The sequence below is a fragment of the Stegostoma tigrinum genome, chromosome 40 (assembly GCF_030684315.1).
Source record: "Stegostoma tigrinum isolate sSteTig4 chromosome 40, sSteTig4.hap1, whole genome shotgun sequence".
Classification (NCBI taxonomy): Eukaryota; Metazoa; Chordata; class Chondrichthyes; order Orectolobiformes; family Stegostomatidae; genus Stegostoma; species Stegostoma tigrinum.
The window spans coordinates 2,212,600-2,236,948 of NC_081393.1; the positions used below are offsets into that span (position 1 = coordinate 2,212,600).

The 24,349-nt window shown below is 44.2% G+C and overlaps 2 protein-coding genes across 3 annotated transcripts in view; one reads left to right on the forward strand and one right to left on the reverse strand.

The window, feature by feature from the left end:
* Window positions 1-628: 628 nt before the first annotated feature.
* On the forward strand, window positions 629-8,732 carry pbdc1 (polysaccharide biosynthesis domain containing 1). 2 transcript variants are annotated; one of them, XM_048523150.2, is made up of 6 exons: window positions 629-855; window positions 3,859-3,924; window positions 5,827-5,886; window positions 7,150-7,290; window positions 7,405-7,516; window positions 7,690-8,732. In XM_048523150.2, the coding sequence occupies exons 1-6, from the start codon at window positions 835-837 to the stop codon at window positions 7,872-7,874; spliced, it is 585 nt and encodes a 194-aa protein (XP_048379107.1). In that variant the 5' UTR covers window positions 629-834; the 3' UTR covers window positions 7,875-8,732. The 2 variants fall into 2 exon arrangements, with proteins under 2 accessions (XP_048379107.1, XP_048379108.1); XM_048523151.2 differs by having other exon boundaries at window positions 647-743.
* Window positions 8,578-24,349, reverse strand: part of xpo7 (exportin 7) — a 94,977-nt gene continuing 79,205 nt past the window's right edge. Inside the window, exons 20-28 of the mRNA XM_059641225.1 lie at window positions 23,582-23,670; window positions 21,507-21,614; window positions 21,138-21,220; window positions 19,011-19,225; window positions 18,044-18,182; window positions 16,487-16,647; window positions 12,863-12,961; window positions 10,837-10,964; window positions 8,578-9,498 (exon numbers count right to left, since the gene is read on the reverse strand). Of these exons, the coding sequence (XP_059497208.1) occupies window positions 9,405-9,498; window positions 10,837-10,964; window positions 12,863-12,961; window positions 16,487-16,647; window positions 18,044-18,182; window positions 19,011-19,225; window positions 21,138-21,220; window positions 21,507-21,614; window positions 23,582-23,670 (1,116 nt within the window). The 3' untranslated portion in view covers window positions 8,578-9,404. The remainder of the gene's footprint in view (window positions 9,499-10,836; window positions 10,965-12,862; window positions 12,962-16,486; window positions 16,648-18,043; window positions 18,183-19,010; window positions 19,226-21,137; window positions 21,221-21,506; window positions 21,615-23,581; window positions 23,671-24,349) is intronic.

Consider the following 24,349-nt stretch of genomic DNA (forward strand, 5'->3'; position numbering starts at 1 on the left):
GAGGGGGGGTGGGGGATTTGAGGGGGGGTGGGGGATTTGAGGGGGGGTGGGGGGGATTTGGGGGGGGGGTGGGGGGGATTTGGGGGGGGGGTGGGGGGGATTTGGGGGGGGGGTGGGGGGGATTTGGGGGGGGGTGGGGGGGATTTGGGGGGGGGGTGGGGGGGATTTGGGGGGGATTTCAGGAAGATTCCTCCTCCTGGAAGCTGGATTTTCTCACTCTCGCTGGTCACGCTGTCGGGCCCCTTTTCTCTGGGTTTGGCCCGAGGCCGCTGCTCTTCTGCACCTCCTCGCCCCTTTTGATTCTCAAATTTTCCTTCCCTTTTCCCCCACCCCCCCCAGACAGCCACCCACCACCACCACAAACCCACAGCCTCCCTCCTTCCTTCCTCTTTCACCCTCAGCTCAGAGACATCCGGGACCCGCCGAAGCACCACGGGAAAAAAAAACCCAAAATAACACAGCAGCAATTTTTTTTTCTCAGAAGGGGGAAAAATAAAAAATGGAATAAAAAGTGTGGGAGCGGGAGCTGCCTTTGGGCTCCGGGAGGCTGAGGGCGGAAAGTGCAACATGTAGCGGGGAGAGACACTGTAACAAAAAAAAGGCAACATTTGACCTTTGACCCCTCCACACATACAGACACACTCTCTCTCAGAGAGGGAGAGCTCCTTCCGGGATATACATGACCCACAATTTACAGCAGAACGTGATCAAATCAAACAAGAGACAAGCCGATAGTTTATCTGGTGATTTTTATTTCTTTGTTGGTGATTGAAAGTGGGGTGGGGGGATTGGCTGTGACCTTTGACCCGCCTGAGGACTGCAATCAGCAGCGGCATGGCTGGTCTGGGATCTCTGGTGAGTTACACCCGTTTCTCCCCTCTTATCCACCCCCCCCCCGCGACACACACACAGTAATCTCTGTTCACATCTTCCCCAGTCTCCCCCTTCCCTACAACACACACACACTGGTGTCTCTCCCACTCCCTCTCTGTGCGGATCACCCCCGCTCAGACCCCTGCTTCTCAGCTGGTGTGAAACAGCCACCTCCGACCAGACCCTCCACCCCCCCCCACCGACCCTGCTCCGGCTCAGCTCGAATGGAAGGACAGCATCCGTTTACGGGTGAGATAACATGGTGTGGAGCTGGATGAACACAGCCGGCCAAGCAGCTTCAGAGGAGCAGGAAGGCTGATGTTTCGGGCCGAGACCCTTCGTTTTTGTTTCCGAACCAGTGTTCGGGATCGGTTGCTCCCCTCCATTTGAGAGCATGGTGGGACGGGCGTGGGGACTTGCTGTGCTCAAACTGACCCTTGCAGTGCCCGCGAATATTCCGGGACAGAACATTTATCACATCGAAGCTGCTTCTGCTAAACTGGCTCCTGCTACATAACCTCTCGTGCATGGTGTGTGGCATTAACGGACGTGGACACTCTTTTCAGTCTTACTGGGTTCAATGATTTTTCAAGGCAGAATCTTGTTTGTTACATGTTGGTGTGGAAGGCAAGTATTTACCCATCCGTCTTTACCCTGACAACATTTCTTGCCTCACTGCAAGCCACATACCTCTCCAGGAATTTCCAATCGTTAAAATGTCTTGAGTGTGGCGTTGAACTGCAGAAGGAACCATCAGGACAGGTGACCAAAAGTACAGTCAGAAGTACATTTTGTAGTGTCCCCTTAAAGGACAGCTGTCTGCATCTGAATGTAATGATCATAGGAGAATACAGGTCAATAGTAAAGGAGTGCAGAAATCCTGCAGTTGCAACCTTCAAGAGATTATTTTTTAATACTCCGTTTGTGGGATGTGGGTGTTGCCAGTTTCTGGTTGCTTTGTTCAGTCACTACAGTCTACCTGCTGTAGGTTGACCCACAGTGCTATGAGAGAGGAAAGATAGTACACACCGCTACAACTGAGCGTCAGTGGTGGAGGGCGTGGGTGCTTATGGATGTCGTGCCAGTCAAGCGGGCTGCTTTGTCCTGGGAGGTGTTCAGCTTCTTGAGTGATGTTGGGGCTGCAGTCATCCAGGCATGTGGAGTATTCCATAACGCTCCTGACTTGTGCCTTGTCAATGGTGGACAAGCCTTGAGGAGTCAGCAGGTGAGCTACTTACCGCAGTATTTCTAGCTTCTGGCTGCTCTTGTAGCTACTGCATTTATGTAGTGAGTCCAGCTGAATTTCTGATCAATGATAACTCCCAAGATATTAACAGTGGGGGATTCAGTGATGGTAACACCATTTGAATGTCACAGGGCGATGATCAGATTGTCTCTTAAAAGAAGTGGTTATTGCCGGGTGTTTGTGTGGCACACGTGTCACTTGCCACTTTAGCCAGGGCTCCTTGATGTCACACTTGTTCAAAGGCTGCCTTGATAACAAGGGCTGTCACTCATCTTACTTCTGGTATTCACGTCTTTTTGTCAATGTTTGACTCAAGGTTGCAATGAGATCAGGAGCGAAGTTTGGGTTCCGCCAGGGCTACTAAGTGTCACTGAGCAGGTGCTGCTTGCCAGCACTATCTATCACTTTACTGATGATTGGGGGTAGACTGAAGGGGCGGTAACTGGCTGGGATGGATTTGTCCTGCTTTTTATGCACAGATTAGTGTTAAGGAAGAGAGGAAAAAGAGTGAAAATGGAAGATTTTAAAACCCAAGGACACAGGCAGCATTACAGGGCAAGTCAGCAAGCATGGGTTGGCAGGCTATAACCATGAGATTTGACTGAGCTGAGCTGTATGGAAATTAAGATGGGAGGCCACTAGGAAACACATAGTGGAGCTCAGAGGTAGGAAAGACATGGACTTAGGGTTTGACCAGCAGATAGACTGGCACAACTGTGACACCACATGATGTTTCAAAGCTCGTAAAGAGATGAACTGTTCTCACTTTGGTCAATTTCCATGAGAATGCTGATCCAACAATGGAGGACTGACAAGAGATATCCAAGCCAGGACTGATTGGTGAGATAAAATTGAGGGGTATAGATCAAGTTATTGTCTTTTACCTAGTTTGGAGGATTTCAAGAGGGCACATTGTTAAAGTGGGAGATTTTTAAAAAAAGACATAGGGGCAAATCTTTTACCCACAGGAAAGTTCCTTTGTGGAATGTAGTTACTGAGGAACAGGTGGATGCAAGCAGTAACAAAATCTAAAAGACACTTTGGTTAGTTACGAGTGGAAAAAGTTTGTGGGCCAGGAGCAGGCAGGAGGGATGAGTTTAATTTGCGATTATGTTCAGCATGGACTGGTTGCATCGAACGGTTTGTGTGCATGCTGTGTGACTCTGAATGATGATCTTAGAACATTGCTGTGCTTTTCATTATTGGTTCCGTCACATCATCAAAACAAAGACCCAAGCCCTTGTCCAAGTTGGTGTGAAAGATCCCAGGGCAATTTTAAGACAAACAGGTAACTCTGTTGCCTGACCAGTATTGAGTCCTCAGCCAACAGTACATGCAACCAAAGTAGCATTTATTTAATTTCCGTTTGAGCGCTGCACAAACTTGACCTCCATCCCATCCAAAATATTTAACGGGTGTTCAACTGCTGGGGACATCTTGAAGCAACAAGAGCAACCTCAGAAATGCAAGGTAGTACAGACATGCCAGTTTATCCAGAGCTGCAAACACCAATTTCTTCTATTTCTATTGTGACTAACTTGTGTGTGTCCAAGTGTTTTTTGGACAGCTGTTGATTTAATTGCTGATGACTCCTGTCACTATCTCAGAATCCAGACTGTAAACAAGTAATATGCAGCGAAATTGCTTTGGAAAAAAGAGTTGGAAGTTGGTGTCTGGGTATCATTAAGGTTGGACCTGTTAACACAAGCTGATTGCTGACTGTTTATGCTTCCTGACAGAACGCTGGTGAGTTGATGTCTGTGGCACACAGCCTTTCCCAGCCAGCAGATTCCTATGTAAATGATGTGAGTATTTGATTTTGTTTCCTTTGTTCTTGAACAGGAATGAATGTTGCAAAACAATGTTGCTCTTGATACAATCATTAATCCTAAGGAACTGTTATGTCCTCATTCTCAGCCTCTTGTTCCTTCAAGGAACTCAATTCCTGTTTTTTGTCAGCTGTCATCTAGCTGCTGAGCATGTTGTGTCAAAGTCTGTACTATTTATTCATGCTTGGCATTTGAGATCACTGCCCATTTCATGGAGTCCTTGAGTGCTATGCGGTGGTGAGTCACTTTCTCAGCAAGTGGCAATGTGAATGGGGTTGTGACAAACACAATATTCCAGGACTTGGCCCCAGTAACTGTGAAGAGGTAGTGATAGCTGCCTGTCAGGATGGTACATAATTTGAACGGATAGTGGAAGGTGTTGGTGGTGTTGCCAGGTGTCTGCTGTCCTTGGTCCTTTTGAGGTGGTAAAGGTTGCAAGTTTGGAAAAAGCTGAGGAAATCGTGGCCAGATGCTGCAGTGTAGCTTGTAGATAGCACACACTGCTGCCATTGTGTGAGCGTGGTGGTGGGATGAAGAGAACGTGTGAACTGGTGGGTGCAACAACTCCTAATCTTGATCATGGACAGATGGTGTAGGACTGAAGGTTTGGAATCACTCTATTCACCAGTCTTCTTATCACGTCAATTTGCCAATATTTATCCTCTAATGAAATTCATGAGAAGCAATTACTTAGATACAATCACAGTCAACAGTTTTTTACACAAACAGCAAATTTCAGTAATACTTTATGAACCTGTTCTCTAACTATGCTGAGAGCCAGTTGATCAAACTGTGAACTACTTGCACACAGCCTGATGAATTTTCTCAATTGAGAAGCTCTCTGCTAAAGCAGAAGTTGCCTTATAGCGACAGATAAAAGCTCTGTCTAAAAGATGTGGCATTGCAGTTCTGAGTCAAAGTGATCGAACTGTTTCCAATACAACAAAAAGTAGACATTGTCACCCAATATCAGAGTTGCTGATTTTCTTCCCAAAAATATCTTTTGTCTAAATAGATGTGGAGAAGAAACTGGAAGCATGTTCTAGGCATTAGAATTCAAGTGAAAATAATTAATGCTGGAAATAGCAGGTCTTGGAGCATAGAGTACAGACAAATCAACAGTTCAGTTTAAAGATCTTTGCATCAAACTGGTGAACAGTTACTTAGTTTTTCTCTTTATATCAGCTTGTTTGCATTTGTGGTATTTTGTATTTTGGACCAAGGAGGTGAAATAACGTATGCTCCACAGGAAACATTTTCTCCCAGAGCACAAATAGCATGAGATTCATCGGAGATGTTTGAAATCTTGCTGACCTTTAGTCTGTGAACAAAGTTGTTCATCATTAGAAACCAACACCAAGAAAGACAGACACTGACAACTGTTACACAGGCTGCAAACAAATAAGTAAACAAAAGAGCTGAAAGGCAAGGTTCATCCCAGGCTACAGGAGAATGTAGCTCAAGGAAGGCAGATGTACTTGAAAATGAGAAGAACATCTTGTGTTTCTGATGTAAAAAGTGTCTTCTCAGGAAGCAAGCTTAGAATGTTTGAACTCGGGCCAACTTCCTTGTAGCTGTGGGACTACAGAATCATAAACGTTTGGGACAGTCCCAGTTGCTTGCATTTCTTGACGTTTCTCCAGGTGTTTGCTGGTGCACCTCTCTAAACTAGCAATTCAATCAGGCTGCTCAACCCTCTCAAGCAAAGTATGCAAAATTCCTTTGCACTACTCTGGATTTTTTCCACGTAAAAATCCACCACAACTCAGCTGTGGTTGTTAAAAACCTATATTGTAAGTTGATAGTGTTTTGCCATAACATTTATGTTTAATGTACCCCTTAATTTAGTGTTACATCATTCTGCCTATTGTTTTTCAGCCAAACCTTGAAATGATGTGGGCTATGAAAGCGTATCAACACGCTGAGATTTATTTCAACGTAAGTACAAATCTTTGCAATATTCTTTTAAGGGATGGTTGTTTTTCGTTCATTGCCAGGCATTTGGATGAGTAATCAAAGTAGAAAATAAAAAGTCATGGTCAAGATGACACAGTGAAATTAGATTTTCATTCATGCTGGTGCAGATGAGCACTTCATCCATTAGATAAAGTACTCTCACCGACATGAACATGTCATGATGAAATTTAATGATTAGCTTGCTTTCAAAGCCAAAGCTGAGATCAAATACAACATTTAAAAATAACTTTTCATAGGCCATTATGCTTACTGGAATTAGCAAGAGTCTAACTTACTTGTCAAAAAGGCCCCAGACTCCACAATATGCTTCCTGCAAGGTTCATGAATGGATTGATCTCATGCGGTGGTACTGAGGCTTTAGAAACCTACTTAACTTTGTTAAAGTTGGGGAAATTTGACAGTTCAGCAATTGTTTGAAAGGTGGAACCGACATTTCTTGGAATAAACCTTGAGTTGCCAGCTGCCACAATTCCCAGGTCAAGCAAAATGGCATCACTTGTCATTGCCTGACACAGGTTTACTTGAAGTCAGAGCAGCACAATCTGGTTGGGTTGAGGTTGGGATTCTCCTGAGTACTTGTAGTGAATTGTGCTGAGTACATGGATAATTGCAGAAAGGCTTGTCTATCACAGAACGGGTCAATATTATGGCAGCCTGAGAAACACTTCAGTATTTGCACTTGCTCTGTGAAAGTCCGATTTGGACTCAGGAAAGCTCCATCTCTTTAGCAGTGATGTTCGGAATGTGAAGGGTGTGTGACAATGTGGTTGTAATAAATAAGGCAGGGGTAGAGATCCATCTATTTTCCAGGCAGGGTGGCTGTCCATTGTAACTAAAATTCAGGGTATTTTGGGCTTTCTAATGGCAATAGTAACAGGTTGTTGAATTAGAATCCAGCAACCTGTGGTGTACAGTACCAAGAATTTCAGTAGGCAATAGAGTAATTGTAGAGGAGCCTGCGACACAAAAATCGTTTAGTGGGAGTGTAGGGCAATGTTTGTCATTCTAGGGGGTTCCCTACAACTGTCAATCTTAAAAGGCAATGACCTGAGTGTGAAGAGAGAACTAAGAGGTCCAAATCTGTGTCATAACTGCAAGTTTTTCATAGAGTCTCTTGATATGAAAGCACCTGATCTGATGACAGTGTGAGGTTTATTTCACATTATTGCCATGAATACAAAAACCACTCATTGTGACTCACGGTACACCTGCTTCCTTCCAAAGCTCATCTGTTCAGTTGACCCAAAATTTCTTAAACTGACCAGAGAAGATGATCAAATTTACACTGAGTTCAGGAAGCAGTTCAGGGACATGAAAATCGACATACTGGATCCAGAAAAGTTAAAGTCAGAAGCGGCCAAACTTGTGAGTTCCTTTGTTTATTGTCCTTGTTGCCATGTCATTGGCTGCTCAATTCCACACGGTCAGAAGGAAACCCGGGGCAGGTCTTTCTCTAATGCACTTTCTCTCCTCTTGCAGCAATGGCGCCCATTCTGTCTGCAGTTCGAAACACTGATTGAAGACTTTAACTATGGCACACTGCTGCGGCTGGACTGCTCGAAAGATTACGTGGAGGAAAACACAATATTTGGTGAGTTATGATGGAAGGAGGTGGGGGAAGAGAAATGGGGTTCGGTGGCAGCGGAGGGGGGGGGGAGATGAACGGGTCAAGAAAAGCTATGGAATTGCAAAAAAGAAAGCATGAAAATATCGTTTGTTACGGAATTCTAATGTGGCTTTTCAATTCCCTCTTTCCCCACACAGCTACCAGGATCCAATTCTTTGCCATAGAAATAGCCCGGAATCGGGAGGGCTATAACACCGTGGTGTATGAAAGATCAACAAAAGCGAAGGCTGTTAATGTTGATGACAAGATCACTGAAGTCTCCACTAAGCTTGAGGAACCACTGGACCAGCCAGCAATGCCAGCAAACACTGCACATTCATAGCAGATTGGAGGAACGCAAGGGAATAGCTGCATCTTATTCTGTTGCTTGTCAGGAACTGGGACTGCTCCAGCTCTCAGAATTTAATCCAGAGCTCTGTGTTTGAAAGTTTCAGTTCAAAACCAGACACAAGTGCTCTCAGTCCAGTTGGAGGCAACTGGAGAACTCAGTCTCTTCTTTAAAACAATTCTGGGTTACGTTACCAAGTTACTCAACAGGTACTGGAAAGACAACGTCATCAACTTTGAACTCCTATCTAATGTCACACATGTAAAGGCATCCTGTGGAATGCAAGAGGCAGATGAACACAAATTGGGCCACACCACACAGCTATTAATATCATTTCACATTTTAGAAAAGCAAGGACAGAGAAAGATGGGCTGGGAGGGGAGAGGAGAAAGGGCAGGGAGACCCAGAGAGAGGGGGTAGGTGGGGAAACAAGTAATGTGAGGGGAGGGGATAAACAGGCAATTGGAGTACAGGATTGCTTTGTATTTACAGAACTGTGTTTTGGCAGTGCTTTCCATGCAATCCAAAGATCTCCTAAAATGTGAATACCCAAGGAAAGGCAAGCCTGGGGAGCAAGGAGGAAAAGCTAAGAGAAGGTTTAAGAACAGGGGGTTGGGAGTGGGTAATGGCAGAGGGATCTTGCCCAATCCTTTAGACATTAGCTTTTCTTCTGCATACTTGAACCACGGGAGACTCCTTTCTGTACAAACCATTGACAGTTTATTCGCAGTCACAATGCTTACACTAGATGCAGCAAACATTCTTACATACCAACCTACCTGATCACGCAGTGATTCAGAAATGTTTAGTCAGAACATTCAGTGGAAAGGAACAATAAAAATATATAATCCATTGGTTTTCTGTTCCTTGGTGAATATAAACGAGCTGTGCTCAACACATAATTAGCAGCAACAGTATCTGTTACCTCTTCTACAGAAATTCCCTAATCACTAGTGGAACAATTGTTGGAAAAATGATGGGACAATTGGAGTGAAATCCACGAGCTGGTAAGTTTAGTTTCAGTCCTTATTTGTACAGTTTCAGTCCTGATTATACAGAGCTCTGTATCTAACTAAACTCCCAAAGACATTCCACCCATCTACCTGACACCAGCCAAGTCTCTCAACATCACACTTCCAACTCTAAAAATTTCAATCACAACTCTTTCGTTTCTCTCTCTCTCTTTTAATTGATTTCATATAAACATTGTTCAAAATGTCTTAAGAAAAAAAATGTACAAGTTTATACAAGGCAGATGAGGGAACGAGAGCACGAAGGCACTCGCTGTCAGGATTCTGTTTGCTAAAGGGAGGGTCAGTGACAAGTCCTGCAGTCCAATGCCAGGGGAACTGAGAGAGGGGAGGGGAAGTGGGCACTGCCCATTTACCTGAAACCCCTGCGAGCTGTCCGACTTAACTCTGACCTCAATCCTCCACCACCTCCCCACCCGTGTAACATCAATGTTGCACATCCCTCTCCCAGTGACCCCTTCCAACCATGTGGGAAGTGAGAGACAGACAGACGTCAGCTCATCATGTCGCTGCTGTTGACACCATATGTCGAATTCTTCATCGAGTCGTTCACTTCCCTCCGAAACACAGAGAGGTTCTGGGTGAATCTAAGAAATGAAAGGAACAGCAAGTTAACACAGACCTCCATCAGCTCCCACACTCCTCTCAACCTGATGTGGACTAAAATACTGTCCAAGTATACAAAGCAGGTGATAACTGCCAGCTTCACAGCATACGTCAACGATAAACTGTCTCCCGTAAAACAAACAACTCCTTTGGTAGTACCCTAGTAGAGTACTGCTGGAAAGAATGTGTACCTTTACATAACTCAAAAAAACAATCCTTTGGAGAATTGATGATCCATCCTAACTCTGCCTTTGACAAGTTGGCATGTTGGACAGCCTTCTGATGAAGAGACAGAAAGAGGCATTGTCCTCATTTCACCAGTGTTGGCTCCCTACTAGAGTTAACCAGTACATCCCACCCTATTCTTCTCGACAGCTGTGACATTCTGTTTCTTGTTTAGTCGGGATTCAATTCCCTTTCTCAAGTTATGATTAAATCTATGTCTATGAGCTTTTTAGGGACCACGTTCCAGAATCTTGAACCTTCCCAGTGAAGGTACTGTTAACAATGCCAGAATTTCCAGCATTTTGATATAGATGCTAAAGGGAAGTAGTGAAGTACTTGCAAGTCGGACTGGTGATGTAGCCTTCGCAGATGATAAAGGTCACAGGTTTGGAAAGTGCTGTCAGAAGAGGCTGGCATATTGCTGAAGGTATTATGTAGATGTTGCACTAATGAAGGAGTGAATGTATGGTTAAGGCAGTGGCTGCAGTTCAGCCTGTGCTGTATTGATCCAAGTGATACACACGTTCTGGGGGGTGGGTGGGGGAAGAAAGGTGGCGCCGTGGGTGGTTGGAGGTTGGAGGCCAATCACTCTCCACAGGAGATTGATTCTTTTAGCTGGAACAGGCAATTGATGCCAAACTCCTGTACTGGCTCTAGGGCAGATTCATGTCGTCAGGATCAAATATATTCAGACCATTTCAAACATACGACAAGTAACAGCTTCTAGCCCTAAACACACAGCAGCAGCATGATTCCCAATATTTATGAAACACAATCAATTCTTCAAATCTCTGTTAACCTTTATCTGCAGCTCCAGCTTTCTCAGTCTCTCCCTGTTCACGAAATCTTACGTACCATTCTGGTAAACCTTTGCATTCTCCCAAATGCTTGCTGTGTTCAGCATGCAACAGACTGAACAGCACAACAACAAACAGGACCTGATTTAATCAAATTCAACAAGCCTTGGACTGAGAAACTGATTTTCTCTTCATGAATCACTGACTTGGTAAAAAGGGGTCTGCAACTTGACTGAGCACAAACTCCAGACAGTTCACAGATTTGAGCACTGTGCGGTTCAAGTTATCAAAGACTACCTGTCTCTGTTCTTGGTCAACAGGTTCCGCTCAATTCCTTCCATCAGATTCTCAAAGCAGAGGTGCATGGCTTGTTGCTTCTCTGGAGGTTGGCTGTTCACAATACTGTTTCTCAAGTCAGCAAAATACTGCAGTGGGTTGGGGAGAAGAGAGCAAGAAATAAATAAATTCAAAGCAGGATTAGCTGCAGTGACCCAGTCTACATGTAGAGACGATCCTCTTCTGGGATATATAGTCTCACACATACTAGCTACCATCTCCCAGTGTGGAGAGAGACTTTAAAGCACAGTGGGGTGCATCCTGTTCGGAAACATAAGCTTGCGAGTTCAATGCAATCTCCATGACTTGAGCATGGTAATATAGGCTGATGATACCAGCGCAATACTCAAGGAGTTCTGCACTGATGGCAGAGTTACTTTAAAAGATGAGATTTGAAACACAGGTGGAATCAGTCACTATAAATGGAGAGCTGTTCGACTGCAGTAGGCCTTGCTGATGAACGCACGCAGACCGACCTATAAGCAATCAACAAACAGTGGGGAAGGCCTTCCGATAGCATTGGTGATGGTGGGCCCAGGAGACCAAAGTACATAATACTGCTTGTGCAGATGATGAATGGCTGCCCCAGTGTGGGGTGATTGTGGGGAAATTTCAGACATCAGGTGGGTTTATTCTGACATTGCTCTGTTAAACAACAGTTGGCCCTCACTCTCAGCAGCGAATCAGGCCCAACAAAGCAAGCATTTGGTGACAATGATCAGCTGACCCTTCACACGCTATCTGCTTCAATCTGGGTGAAGCTAGTCCAAGTACAGTCACTTCTGAAAGGGTCTGTGAACAGAGATTTGAAAACAGTGACTCAGTGGGTCATACTCTTGCCTTTGGGTCAAAAGTCCCAAGCACCAATCCAGGACTTGAATACATCATTTTGATCAATAGTGTCTGCTTAACACTGAAGAAATGCTGCAGTGATGGCTAGGACGATGACGCTAGATAAAATTAAGATGTTGGCTGCCAGTTCAGGTAGATGTGAAGATCCCACATGAAGACAAGGAACATCTTCCATCGTCCTTGTGAGGAATCCAACTGCACAAAGCAATTCCCGGTCCTGGGGAGCATTGCCGAACAAGGAGATCTTGAAGGTGGAGTCACAGGGAGACAGGGTAGTGAGGCAGCATTTGGTACACTCGCCTTTATTGGTCAGTGCATCGAGAAGAGGAGTTGGGAAGTCATGTTGCGGCTGTACAGGATATTGGTTAGGCTCCTTCTGGAATGCTGCATTCAGTCCTGGTCTCCCTGCTATAGGAAGGATGTTGTTAAACTTGAAAGGGTGCAGAAAGGATTTTTAGGGATGTTCCTGAGTTTGGAGGGTTGGAGCTATAGGGAGAGGCTGAATGGGCTGGAGCAATTTTCACTGGAGTGTCAGAGGTTGAGGGGTGACCTTATATACGTTTATAAAATCACAAGAGGCATAGATAAGGTGAATGGACAAGGTCTTCTCCCTGGGGTAGGCGAGTCCAAAATTAGAGGGGCACAGGTTTAAGGTTACAGGGGATAGATTCAAAAAGGACTTGACAGGCAACTTTCTCACCCAGAGGGTGGTACATGTGTAGAATGAGCTGCCAGAGGAAGTGGTGGAGGTTGGTACAATTACAAATATTAAGAGACGTCTGGATGGGTTGAGGGGGATTTAGGAAAAATGTTGTCAAAAGAATAGATTAACTTAGGACATCTAGCTGGCATGGACAAGATGGACCTGACTTGACTGCGGATTTGCATGCCAACATACCACTACTGAAAGCAATGAGTTGGCTGTGAATTTATTTGGGTCATTACGAAGATGTGAATGACAACAGAAAAGCAAGGCTTATTTTTCATTTTCTTGTCAAAACCTTTCCAGCGATCAGTGGCCAGGCACCCACAATGACTGCCCTGTCATCCATTCAATGTATGCATGGGCCTGTCCACATCAAGTGGAGCTGTTCTTGGCACAGGAGTACAGAGACTGTGTGGCCTTCGATCTCACCTTTTCATTCAGGAGAATTAATCCAAGCAGTGGGCGTGACATGGACCATTGATTTCTGCAGTCTTCAAAAATGATGATGTTCAGAACTGTGGACAGCATCTGGAGTGGAAAACACAAGTGGGAAAAGTCTCTGAGACACTGACATTAGTTTATAAGGCAGTGTAAGAAATAATTATGCTCTGGAAATTCATGAAATACTAAATCATCACGCACCCGATTAGAAGCAAAAAGAACAGAAAACCATTCAGATAGCTGTGTCGACCTGCGCTGACTCTTGGAATCAGCTCTAAACATTAAAAATGGGCACAGGTAGTAGGCCATTCAGCCCTTCAAGCCTGTTCCTCTGTTCACTATGATCGTCATGCAACTCAAAATCTTGTTCTGGTTTTTCACCCATATCCTCGGACCCCTTAGACCCCAAGTGTGACACCCAACTCTTTGATTAAATTATACAAAGTTCTGGTCCTGATTGCATTGAGGTAGCAATTCCACAGGCTCGCCGCTCTCCGAGTGAAGACCTTTCTTCTCATCTCAGTCCTAAATGGTTTACCCCTTATCTTGACAGACTGCTTGTGGACTCATCCGCCATCGGGAATATCCTTCCTAAAAATACCCTATCTATTCCTGTTTGAAATTTACAGGTTTCTGCAAGATCCTTCCTTCATTCTGTTGAACTCCAGTGAATTTAATCCCAATTCATGCAACCTCACCTCATGTGTCAGTCCTGCCATTCCTGGAACCAGCCTGGCAAACCTTCACTGCATTCCATCCACAGCAAGATCATCCTTCCTCAGGTAAAGAGACCAAAACTGTACACGATATTTCAAGTGTGGTCTCACTAATGCCCTGTGAAATTGCAGAAAAATATCCCTGCTCCTGTACTTCAATCCTTGCATGATAAGGCCAGCACAGTTTGCCTTTTTACTGCCCGCTGCACTTACACATTTACTTTCAGAGACTGGTGCACTGCATGTTCCTTCCCTCAATAAACAGCTATTTAGATAATGGTGTGCCTTCCTGTTTAGCTGCCAAAGCAGGGGAGCTTTCACTTTATCCACATTATGCTGCCCCCGCCATGTACTGGCTCACTCACTCAGCCTGTCCAAATCACACTGCAACACGGAATCCCTAGCATGGAAGCAGGTCATTCAGCGCATTGAGTCAACACCAACCCCCAAAGCACATCCCACCCACACCCACTCCCCATCCCATCCCATCCCTGCATTTTCCATGGCTAATCCGTGCAGATGACACATGCCTGTACACTGTGGGCAATTTAGCATGGCCAAGCCAGCTAGCCTGCCTATCTTTCGACTATGGGAGAAATCCTGAGCACCCAGAGGAACGCCACACAGACACCCGAATCTGGAATGGGACACCAATCCCTGGCACTGTGAGGCGGCAGTGCTAACTACTGAGCCACCCTGCTGCTCTCCCTGCATTCTCCTCACAGCTCACCCTCCCACTGACATTTATGTCGTCTGTAAATTTAAATATATTACGTTGAGTTCACTCATCTAAATTATGACTAGAAATTGTGAATTGTTGGGATCCTTGCACTGATCACTGTGGCATCCCACTATTCCCTGCCTGCCATTCAGAAAATGACCTGTTTATACCGGCTCTGTTTCCTGTCTGCTAACCAATTTATGATCCACCCCAAGACATTACCCCAATCCCATGTAGTTCCATTTTTACCAACAAAGCACTTACGTGGGACTTGGCTGAAATCCTTCTCAAAGTCCAAATAAACTATAGCCACTGGTTCCACATCATCAAGTCTGTAAGTTACATCCTGAAAGAATTCTGGGACATTTGTCACGTCTGATTTCTCTCTTGTAAATCCATACTGATTGTGTTTGATTCTACCGCTGTTTTCCACATACTGAGCCCTTCACTCTTTTACAATAAACTAAAGCACTTGACCACAACCAGCATCAGGCTCACTGATAATTCCCAGTTTTTAGTACAATTGATATTCGTTCGCTACCTTTCAATCTGTAGGAGCTGTTCCAGAATTGTCAATTTAGTCAAAACAAAAAAAAAAGCACATGCGAGGTTGAAGAAGCTAAAATCGGACAGGGCCCCAACAAGAACATAAAGAAAGCAGGGAATGAGGACAGCAACAAAGGGCTATGAAAGGACCCTGTAAAGCTGGGTTAGAGAATTCCAAGGCATTCTACAGATACTAGGATAACGAGGGAGAAGGTAGGACCACTCAAGGCATTGGTATTCACTCAGGAGAAGGATATGGAGGATGGTGAGATTTGTGTGGAATATGTTAATATGCTGCAGCATTTTGAGATCAAGAAAGAAGTGGTGTTGGATCTCCTGAAGAGCATTAAGGTGGATAAGTCCCCAGGGCCCGATGGTATCTACTCCAGGTTTTTCAGAGAAGTGGGAGGAGATTGCTGGCACCTTGACCTAAATCTGTGTGTCCTCGCTTACCACTGGAGAGGTCCCAGAGGGCTGGCAAGTAGCTAATGCTCCTCTGTTTAAAAAGGGAAATATGGATAACGCAGGGAACTACAGACCGGTGAGTCTTACATTCATGCTGGGAAGCTGTTGGAGAGACTGATCGGGGATAGGATTTACGTGCATTTGGAAAGGCACGGCCAGTTAGGGACAGTCAGCATGGCTTTGCGCAGGGCAGGTCATATCTTACTAACTTGAGTGAATTTCTTGAGGAGGCGACAAAGGTGGTCAATGAGGGGAGAGCAGTCAATGTTGTTTACATGGATTTTACTAAAAGTCTTGACAAAGTCCCTCATGGTAGGCTCACCCAGAAGATTAAGATGCATGGGATGGATAGTGTGGACAGTTGATGTCTTTTTATCAGGGTAGAAATATCTAATACTCAGGGGCATGGGTTTAACGTGAGATCTGCAAGGCAAGCTTTTTTTTAAAAACACAGAGCAAAAAGTGAAGCCAGGGGACTTGGTAGAAGTAGTTACTATCACAATTTCAGATGCATTCAGGCAGCCACATGAACAGGCAGATGGGATCAGTATAGAATGGAACAAAAGTAGAAATTGCTGAAAAAGCTCAGCAGGTCTGGTAGCATCTGTGGGCAGAAATCCGTTAATGTTTTGGGTCAAGTGACCCTTCCTCAGACCTATCAGACTTTTTGTCCACAAATGCTGCCACAGCTGCTGAGCTTTTCCAGCAATTTCTATTTTTGTTTGTGATTTACAGCATCCACAGTTCCTTTGCTTTTTAGTTAGTTTAGAGTGGCATCATGGTTGGTGCAGTTTTGGTGGGTGAAGGGTCTGTTCCTGAGCTGTACTGTTCTAAGTGACAGTGAAGCATTTTGGAAAACATCTAGCAATACCTTGGCCCAAAGGACAGCTTTGAAGGAGTGCCTTGAAGGGGGCTGAAAATGCAGAGGGGTTTAAGTAGAGGATTCCAGAGTTTAGAGCCTTGCTTTAATCTCCTGAGGCCGTCATTGATGAAGCAATTCATATCAAAGGCCAACAAGAGTGGACACATGCAGGAGTTCTGATATCGCAGAGGGTTTTAGGGCTGGAACAGACCACAGATATGATAGCCATGAAAGAATGTGCAATAGCTCAGTTATGACAGGATCACAGCTCGACAGATTTTGGAACTCCTGCCAGGGCTTACCTGTTGAATCATTTCAGGATGCTGCTGCATGATGTGTAGGAAGCGGTCACTCTCCTGGGATAACGGTGTTGTTCGCTTCTTTGTGCTACGGGATAGCTGCTTGAAGAGGTATGTTACAATGTGGTCCAGACTTGAGCAGCAACCTGTACACACCATCGTGTCTGAAAACAAACCATGGGAAGATTATAAGCTCTCTTCCTTCGGCCTCATGTCTTCCATGCCAGAATTTCATTTTACACGATCATGGCTGTCACTGCTTGAGTCAACTGAATTGAGCTTGTTCCATGTCTTGCGTTAACATTCTGCAGTGAAATGGGAGTCTATTCTCCAGGCCACACACACAAGCAATGGCTTGGAAACTATGGGCCACCCAAGCGGCAGGGACCCCTTCTCATGTCCCAAAGAAAGGAAAGCATGATGTTTGGACCTGGCCTGGTGACGGCAGTTGCTGGAAAGATAACATATTTAGACATCAGGCTGCCTCTGGACTGCAGTTCAGAATTTTATTTGTCAGCGTTTGCTCCCTTACCCTTCACCTTTTCTAAGATACCCATGAGGCAGTGGAGCTCTTAGCTCAGACTGGGAGTTCGGTTGCCCAGTGTCAGGCTATGTCCTGCACGCCTACCAGCAAACCTCCTCCACGTTCCTCTAAAGCATGGCCTAACGACCAGGTTTCACTGTCACTTTGAGAAGGAACAACGTAGAACTTGGCAATGAATAGATAATACTGACAGAGAGAAATGTGTACACGTGGCTCTTTGTAGCATGACGCTGCTAGCCAAGAGCCAGCTGTAAATGCAAAGCAAACTAATGTACAGACAATGCACTCTATCAACTTGGGCACAGCACTCACTCCCTTCAGATCCTCCATCCATACAGTCAGCTATGACTCAGTGCATGAACTCTCTCATTATTGAGACAGGGAGTGCTGTACTTCAGTCCTTCTTCACAAAGTGCAGCACACAATTTAAGTCAATGTCCCCAAGGATTGAGGATATTACTTTCAAATGTGACATGAGACATGTCCTGTACCACGACTAAAACAGCAACAGAGCTCTTCCTGGTTTACACTTGGCTAACGTTTAGCTCTGGAACAATATAGCTACAAACAGGTTGTCTATCAGGTCATTAGCATATCGTTCATCAAGGCTTTCTTGTCAGTAATTGACATAGATCTGAATGATTAAGCGATGACAGAAAAATGCTGAATAGCCGTCCCAACTTTTAGAGCAAACAAGCAAGTTGGCAATGTGAACACAGTTAGGATCACATCACCAGGGATTCTCTGGCGCATTTTCCAAAGATCAGGAGCTGTAAAGGGCACTCTTGAGAAGTCCCAAAGCTTAACTTTTACTCAGTCAGTGTCAAATGTTCTGAATAGAAGTGCCCACAGTGAGAGTTGGACAAGAGTGTCTGTCCAAACGGGAACCTTACTATATTCAGTTCTCACCTACTTTTGACTTCTAGAGATTAATGTAAATTTCTGTGACAAAGTTATTAAAGAGAAAAGTTTCATCAGAGCTTCAATTTTTACCATCTGAATGGCAAGTTACTTACCCAGTGCAGTAAGACCTTCTGAAATGGAGGACAGAATGTACATGATAACATGAGGTTCCAGGCTGGCAATAAAATTCATGTGGTCCTGGGTAAGAACTTCTAACAAGGAATAATATGACTGACTGAGCTTGGGGTAATCCTGGGGAAAGAAAATGAGAAAGCAATAGAACATTAAACCGCAGAAAGCAAAGAGAAGATTTAAAACTGGTTGCTGCAAAGAGAGAGTCTGGACAGAGCTTAAAACAAGGGCAATTGTTGGAACAGAGAAAATTGAATAAGCATTTGGAGCTATGGAAAAAACTGCGAAGTGAGAAGCCATAACCACCATGAGAACGGAAACACTCAGCAGCGGCATCACAAGTTATTTATTAAACCAAATAATCTAAAAACAAAACTCAAGTTTCCATGACAATTTGAAATTTTCACCATTTCTTCTTTACAAACAAAAAAAAGACAATGGTAATTCAAAGTTTTGGTCCATGGATTCTCACTTAAATCACTGCAGGCTTCCCACGTGGCAGAAGATGGGTTAATCAATGTGAGGTAGAGTTCTGAGGCACCCAGGTGTGGGGTAGGAGACACAGGACATTTCTTTTTGCGGACAGAGTAACGTTAGTCAAGGGCTTGGTACTACATGGCAACGTAAGACAACAATTAAATATGATTGCACAAAAAAAAGACAGATTTTAAAAGAAGCCGACGATAATAGGCAGGTAATCGATTGGGGTGCAGGGATCAGTCACGCAGGCACAAACATAGAGGCCAAGCAGTAGCTTCCACAAAAAACCAACAGTCACACAATCATCAATGACTCTCAGTGGGTTTCACTGTGCGACCTGTACTGGCTCCAGACAGCAAACACATTGGAGCACTGCACACCGACTGGTCTGCTTCCAACTATGTGTTCTTTCCCAGAGGAATCAATCCTTAAAACACAAGTGCTCTACCTAATGACATGGACACTAACCAGAAGGTCACTGTGAGGGATTGATAGGAGGAGTTTAATGAACGTTTGCAAAGCGTTGTCAAGGGCATCATCACCATAGAGACGGAAGACACCAAAGTTGACATAGTTGCCACTGAGAGCTGCTTTCAGCATGGAGAAACAAATGGAAATTCCTTTCAATTTGAGTCCATAAACCTGGTCCTTTGGTACCTCTCCCAAGGTGAGGATACGGTTACCTGCGTGAATAAAACACAAAGATTGCAGCTTTTCATAAACCTACATTAAATCCTCAACTATATCATGAGTATCATTACAGACAGGAAAAGACAACATTGGTGCTAACACCCTTCGTACAGAGTGGTCATAATTAATTATTTGCAAAATGGCACACTTATAACCTGAAGCAAATCATGTCACGGTTAGAGATAAAAATTTTCAAGTTACAAAAGACAAAATCCAGACAAAATCCAGACAAAATCAAGGTGATCAACACTGCCACCCAATGTTATGGTATTTCACTGATAGGTTTGCTGGCCTTGCTTGGAACCGTGTGCGATTGAGTGCGTGAGCTTTCAATGCTTCAGAGTTTGGAATTTGAACTTGTGCCATGTGGGTTTTGATCTATGTGCATGAAGAGATTCAATTATCAACTTGTCTGTCCTTCTTGGAGTCATGATTTTAAACCAGTCAGTGTGAAGAAGCAGCTGACTAGGGTCTCTCCTGGAGTGATTATGGGAATTTGTTTGTGATCTGAGAGTTTTACAATCAGAGGGTGTGAACATTCAAAGGCCATTTGTTTGTCTTGGTTCAGGACAATCAGAAATGAATTTTTGTTTTGAGAACAACTCTGTGGAAAATCTTTTTTGGCTGCTCGCTAAAGACCTGGCTGGAGTTTTAAGTAAGAACAGTTTCTATCAGAGAAATCAGTTTGTTCAGAACAATTAGGAAATCAGTTATGCTCAGTCAGAAGTATTTTAATTGAACAATTCCTGCCAAGAGGTGTATAATTACAACCGTGGAGCAGTTATTTGAAGTTTAAGATCAGTCGTGTGAATAATCAATGAAAAGTCAGTTAAGCTTTCTTGACCAGGGATCAAAAGAGAGTCACCTCAAGCCGATCGAGGTGATCCAGCACAAAACTCTCTCTGGGATTCATGTACAGGGAAGTGACAGTATTGGAAATAGATGGAACTGCATCTTGCTGTGTTTTGAAATCTTTCAAATTACAATATATGTAAATAGCATGATGCGTTCTATTTTATCCTCATTTCTACGGCGTGATAACTTATGTTTCATTGTTAAAACCGAATCTGCAGCATTGTGCGCTTATGTTTCAGTGGAAGGCCACTAGACTGAATAAAACAGACGCCCATCATGCCAGATTTCAGTCTGGGATCTGACTTGTCCAGCAGTAACATCAGGTAGGATCATCACCACTTGTGACAAGCCAAGGACACCACATTCAGGGCGCCAACATCCAAAACGACTGTACAGGATGAATTAATTTGTAATCATCCAACTGAATTTGAGAGTCAGGTTCCAGAGGCAAAGTGAGACACAGTGGGCACAAGAAAGGGAGCAATAAGGAGGGAACAGATTTATCAGCAAGGGGAGGAGATATTGAATAGAATGTTATCCTGTGTGACACATGGGAAGACAGTGCATAGTGGGAACATCACGATTTGTAACCCAGAAGACTATGCTCATGATCTGCAGAAGATCGTGTCAGATGCCACTTCAGCACAGAATTTAAATGCAATCAACTGCTGCAATTAAGTGAAAGCTAATCTCGGTGACAGTAGCTGTGAAAATCTTATCAATTATCGCAATTCAATATCTGCCAGCCCCTCACCAGTCTTACCTACGTGAGAGTCCAGGCCGACAATGCAGTTGACTCTTCACTACACTCTGAAACAGGTTAGCAAGTTGCTCTGTTGAGATTGGGCAAGGATAACAAACGCTGACCCATGTCCCATCAGAGGAGGGAAAAGATGACGCTTTCAAAGTTCTATCAAGTAATTCTCATTCAGGTTGTGTCGAAGCTGAGGCAGGGTACAGAGGTGAGCAAGGGCAAGAGTAGGAAAGCAGGAAGGCTGTTGGAACACAATCACATTGCACTGAAATGCAGCAAAGCTGAATAACACTGACCGTAAGTTGTAATCATTTTACTCGTCTCACGAAAAAGGAGGATCCCATTCGGAGAAGACACATCAAATTGCAGCCGCTGTGACCTGCAAACAAGATAGAAGACTAACAGGATTGTGGTGTTGCAAATTTGATCATGGTGTCAGAAAACAAACACTCCAAAGCATGGCATTCTGAAGATGCCGTCTGATCTCATTCTGAGCAAGAGAACCCAACTTCAAAAACACCATTTCTTCTGCACCATGACACCGTAGACAGTGAAACCTATGTACTCATCACTACAATGCCAGGATAAAAGCTAGTTCCCCGAAATATTGCATCACTGAAAAGGAGAAATCTCACCGATGGTCATGGGAAGAGTCACGACTTTACCTGTTGTGGACCAGTTCAGCCATCAATTTGAGGATGGGCGTGGTGCATGCTGGGTCATGATACCAAAGTTCCACAACACGCTGTAGTATAGGCATGTACGTGGGATAGCTGGGCACAGATAACTAAGGAAATTAGGTCAACTATTAAAATCATTCGCGATCGGTAAAAGACCTCACAAACTTCAAGGGAGAGGGAACACGCTTCATTAGACTGATTGAAGCTCCATTTCCAAGCTCTAAAAGCACCTCGAAATTGTCTCTAATTTCACAGAGTACTTCACTCTGAAGTACTGATCAGGTACAGCCATTGATTCGGTGACAAACAGGCAAGCCATTTTTGCACAGCAAGATCTCACAGACAGGAACTAAGAGTCATTTCATAGCACTGACTTCGATTCACGCTCAAATATAAAGATGGTAATAGAATGATTAGCAATATTGCTTAGGGAGTAATCTTGCCCATGACACCGAAAATCCTCAATGGTACAGCAACTTGAACATTTTCCAACAGGCAAACAAGGACTTCACACCTTATCCACAGCCCTCTCTCTCACTACACAACTCCCACAGCAGAGCTGTCCCTCAGTGTCTGTCTCTGACAACGCACTACTTCCTGAGACTGACCAAAAACGTCTGCCTCGATTATGAATTCAAATTCCAGGACCATTTGATTCAGAGATTAATCAAAATTTCAGTCAATTTCACAGACTTGGAACAGCACAGAGAGTTTCTTGTGGTTATCCTGCTGTGAGAACATTCTTGGAAAGCCCTTGTGCTCGTGCTCTGAAGTTACCAAGATTGGTAAAATGGCAAGCGTGTGGCAGAGGCAACGCATTACCTGGTCTGTTGGAAATTTAACAAAATGAGCAGTTAACGCTTTCTGATTTTACATGTTTGACATGGCAGAAATTCTTACCGTCACTGCTGGTTGCAAATATTGAAAGCTCTCACTTGACGCTTTCTGATATTTCGATGCATTTGGAGTGGTGTCAACTGCTTGTCTCAGGAGACAATGGTAACTGACCATGGTATACGTTGTTTGCGTATCGAGCATCTTCTGTTGTGGCTGTGCAGGCCAACCCGGAATGGAAGTCCCTCCTGTAACTGTCACCTAAGTACAATGTTGACACAGAGTTGGTCTGATACATTTCTTTCCACCAGGCTCTCTTCTACAACATTTGTGGAAATGCTGTATTTGACCAACTCATTTCCATGCTTGTCTCTCCAATCTGCTGAAGCCATTTTGACTCCCATCAGCAGGCAAACAAAATAAAGTGCAAACACTTGTTCATATTTGTGACTGGATCTGCTGAGATGCTTGATTCACAGTGACCCACTTCCTGCTCTCCTTTCCACATCATCATCCCCAACAGCACTGCATGATAAAGGGCTTGGCGATTGCTTGATTTAAATAGATCACTGACACAATCACCTGGTGGAGTGCACCCTCAAGGTATCAGGAGCCCTCAGCAAATGAATGGGAGCCAGCTGCCTGCCACCGAAATGAGGCTGTCACTGTTTTCCAGGGTTCACCAGTTTTGGTTTTAACAAATTGTGCACCCTGCACAAGTTCAATGTCGGGGGAAAGCTAGCCATCAACATGACAACAGCAAAGGCACTGAAATTATGAAGGTGTCTTCAGCAACGAATGAAGCTGTTTTCTTAATTTCTCTTTGCTGAGTCAACTGTTGACTGAGGGCCCAAGGCAGCAAAAAGGGACCACAAAGTCTTCTCTAAACCATCCAGTCCATAAACTATGTACCATGCTTTCAACTTTGTTACACTATGTTCACCTCCAACATGAATTTGGGACAGCACACAAACAAACAACTGAAATCAAACCAGTAGGTCACGGGCAAGATTTCTCAAGTCTCGACCTCAAGCTGTCCTTTATTCAAACAGTGCAATAGCCAGGCAACATGATGTGGATTCTCAGGTAATATGCCTGACTCTAAACAACAGTACAAAACTGTCAAAGTAGCACTCAAGCTAGGAACTGAAACTAAGATGCCCCCTTTTCCAGTGATGTTAAGTCACAGATTTGGCAGTTTTTGACTCCCAACACAAAAAGGATACATCCAGTCAAACAGCATCATAAAGCTGGTCTTAGCATTAAAGGCAAAGGCAATTCCCCTCAGATCTCTCACGAGGCCAACGAGCGTTCGCTGCAAGCAAATAAACATCAATGATTATCATTAGACAAACACACGTGCAAGCCCTATGTCCCTCAATTCCCTTACCGGTCTGGCATTCTGGCTGAGATAGAAAGGGTTACAGGGGACAGGCAGCAAACTGGGGGCAAGGCCTCAAACACATCAGCATGATCTTGGTGAAAGGTGCAGCAGGCTTGAGGGACCGAATAGCCAATTCCTGTTCCCATTTCTTTCAATCCTCAGATGGGTTGCTGTAAGCTGAGGAACACTGCTGTCCGTGACAAGGACCTCAGCCCTTGAATGTGATTGCTAAATAAGAACATGTCTTTTAGTGCACAAAGTATTTGAATCAAATCAAATGCAGCAGAGAAAACGGCCCTACACCTGCATGGCCTTTCCACATGTGGGCATTTATTAACAGCTTTAACACTGTGCACAGAAATGTCACAAGGCACATCTGTTTTAAACTGCACACCAGAAATTATACTCCCCAGTTTGGATTTCAACTCACAGCAAGCTCCTCTGTGAAAATTACAGCCATTTCAACAGGACGTACAGCTCTCACAGTTGAGTCAAGCCACAAAGCCAAACATAAAACAATTATAAAATTGCGAATACAGAAAAACAGGGTCAGAGAGTTTTTTGTGTGAAAGGATGGCAGGTCAAAGAGACTAAGTGGAGTGAATATCCT